The sequence below is a fragment of the Cicer arietinum genome, chromosome 1, assembly GCF_000331145.2.
Source record: "Cicer arietinum cultivar CDC Frontier isolate Library 1 chromosome 1, Cicar.CDCFrontier_v2.0, whole genome shotgun sequence".
In the NCBI taxonomy this organism is placed as follows: domain Eukaryota; kingdom Viridiplantae; phylum Streptophyta; class Magnoliopsida; order Fabales; family Fabaceae; genus Cicer; species Cicer arietinum.
The window spans coordinates 3,969,830-3,972,460 of NC_021160.2; the positions used below are offsets into that span (position 1 = coordinate 3,969,830).

The 2,631-nt window shown below is 26.4% G+C and overlaps 1 protein-coding gene across 5 annotated transcripts in view; it reads right to left on the bottom strand.

Annotated features, from left to right (window-relative positions):
* Window positions 1-2,378: 2,378 nt before the first annotated feature.
* Window positions 2,379-2,631, bottom strand: part of LOC101506225 (ABC transporter C family member 2-like) — a 16,872-nt gene continuing 16,619 nt past the window's right edge. For all 5 annotated transcript variants that reach the window (XM_012712860.3, XM_012712869.3, XM_073369415.1 and 2 more), the window contains exon 29: window positions 2,379-2,631. In XM_012712860.3, coding sequence (XP_012568314.1) covers window positions 2,629-2,631 — 3 coding nt within the window. In that variant the 3' untranslated portion in view covers window positions 2,379-2,628.

Consider the following 2,631-nt stretch of genomic DNA (forward strand, 5'->3'; position numbering starts at 1 on the left):
TCCTACAGTTATAATAATAATAGTCATGCACATTCCAATCAAATAGTCAAACACGGGAATGACACTTCTTCTTTTTTTGATAATTTAGGAATCACACTTTTTGTTTTTTATATCGAATCAAAATAGTTTTATAAAAAATAGTTAAATTTTGACCACTAGTTGTGATTAAAATTTAATTATTTTATTTTATATTATAAAATTTTTCTAATTTTAATATTTGACTCGACTATAACTTTAAAAGATACAATTTACTGTCAAAATAATATGTAGTCATAATGACGTTTTAATAATTAAAAAATTTATTTAAATTTTTTAATAAATCAAAAACTAAAGTGACATCGTCCTACACTATTGTAGATTAAAAGTATAGTTTAATCTATATATATTAAAGTATAAAATAACCAAAATTAGATATGAGAATTATGAATTAAACCTACAACATTTAGCTAGAGAAAAAGAAAAAAAATCAAGTGAAAAACAATCCCCTTCTTATAAGGAAAGAGCATAGACAGATCGAGTAAAACTAATTTCAAATTTCATATACAGGCTAAGAATAGTCCACCCACTTTTCATTTGAAAGGATTTAATATTTATTGGTACAATAAAACATCACTAAATAAAAGAATTATATAGATGTTAAATCTTAGTTCAATTAATAAATATTAATATTTTTAAGTTAAATTTTTTATTTTAAACTCAAAATTTTACATATAAAAGTATTTACTACATCTTCTACTGACAAAAGAAAAAATTTAGGCAATCATTCTTATATTTTGAATTTAAGATAAAAATCTGGGTCCAATTTGAAGAAAATGAAAACAAAGAAGTGTTTCAATGAAATAATTTGACAAGTCAACTTAAAAACTTATAAAAAGGAGTATTTAATAGAAAAAAGTTGAAAAGAAAAAGAAAGGGGTAAATAAGTGCTGCTACCTCCTTTCCTACCATTTATTCTCAAGTGGCTCTGTCTGCAATTTATCTTACAACATTATTAGTAATATTATAAATGAAGGTAACTTAATTAATGCAATTGGGTCCAACTACGCTTTGATCTCCACAACACAAGTTGGAAAGTGACTAAACGAAACAAAAAGTAAATGGTCTGCACCCAAAAGAAGAGCTTGAAAAGTGAGCCATGCACTAAGTGCGACATGACGTTGTTCAAGAAAAAAGAAAAGCACAAGATCCCATAAACATTGACATTAACATTAACACCAGTAGTAGCACGGAACCAAAGTCACCGTTACAACCGTTGCAAAATATTTACCGAGCTCCTTTAGCAACGAAACTAGCAAGCAAAGAACACAAGTAAAAAGAAGAGACAAGTTCGCTTAGTATAAGGAATGCTTTACACATAAAAGTGTGAAGTTTAAACGGTTAGGTAAAAAAATGGCTGATCCTTTATTCACACCTCTTTCCTCTTTGCCAAATCTTAGACTTCATATGTTTATCATAGTGATGGTGATAAGGATATAGATAATTACGCTTGTAATCTCTAACGTGGTTGTTTAGATGAATGCATGAATTTTGTTAGAGTTAAATATATTTAGTTTATTTAAATATTTTAATTAATTTTTTTTTGAATTATGATTTTTTAAATTTTCAGTTATTAATTATAGTCTTTGATTTTTTATAAAAGTTGACGTCGTGTGTTTTATTTGATTTTTAGTAATAAATTAATTATTTAATTTTTAATTTAAAATTATAGATAAATTAACAAAAAATTAAGATTAAATAATTAAATTATTATACTAAGAAATTTTTTAAGAAAATAAAAAACATATTTAACCATTTTGTTATTAAAGATTAGCATTCCCTTTTGAAATAGTAACAATTCACTGTTGATGAAATATTTTCATCAGGTCGGAGAGAAATGGGGACATATTGGAAAGAGGTAAATTATGTCAAAATTCCGTTATTCAAATTTTGGAGTCGAGGAAAAGTAAATAAAATACCTCAATTTAATCCTAATTTCCCTCCAATATTGATAAATAATAATGTGTATAAACAATAAATTAAGTTTTCCCCTCTATTAAAATCTTTCCACTCTAAATACAAGGTTATTCCCTCTCCCTTCTTTTCAACCCAACAAAATATTGGATCATCTCCATGATTCTCTCTTCTCTATCTCTTAATCTTACTCTCAATTATTATTTTATTTTTTAATCAAGAGAGACACTAATATTAAGAGAGAGATAGAAAAAAGAGTGATGAAGAGAATATATAAGAAAGTATCTAAATCTGAATGAAAGATTCGAATAAAAGCCTAAAAGGTGCAATCGTGCGAAAAATTAATTTAATAAACGCTTGATTATTTGTTTATGCGTTAGTAATTTTGAAAAATGCTAGGAATGGCACAATAGCAGAACATAGCACAATAAAGGAACAACTGTCAAAATTATTCTTAGAACCTGAAAGGATGTAACAAAATTTGAAGAGCTAAATGATAAATAAATAAAAAAGTTAGATGGTTTTCTCCAAAAAATCGACAGAATAGGATTTATTGAACTATTTCTATTTCTATGGTAATCATAGCTCAGATGTAGAAGCTACATCGCCAAAATAGAGCTACCAAATCCTTGAGTATGAGTTATAGGAAGGCGTGTTATATAAATAGTGCAGCTTTCCCTA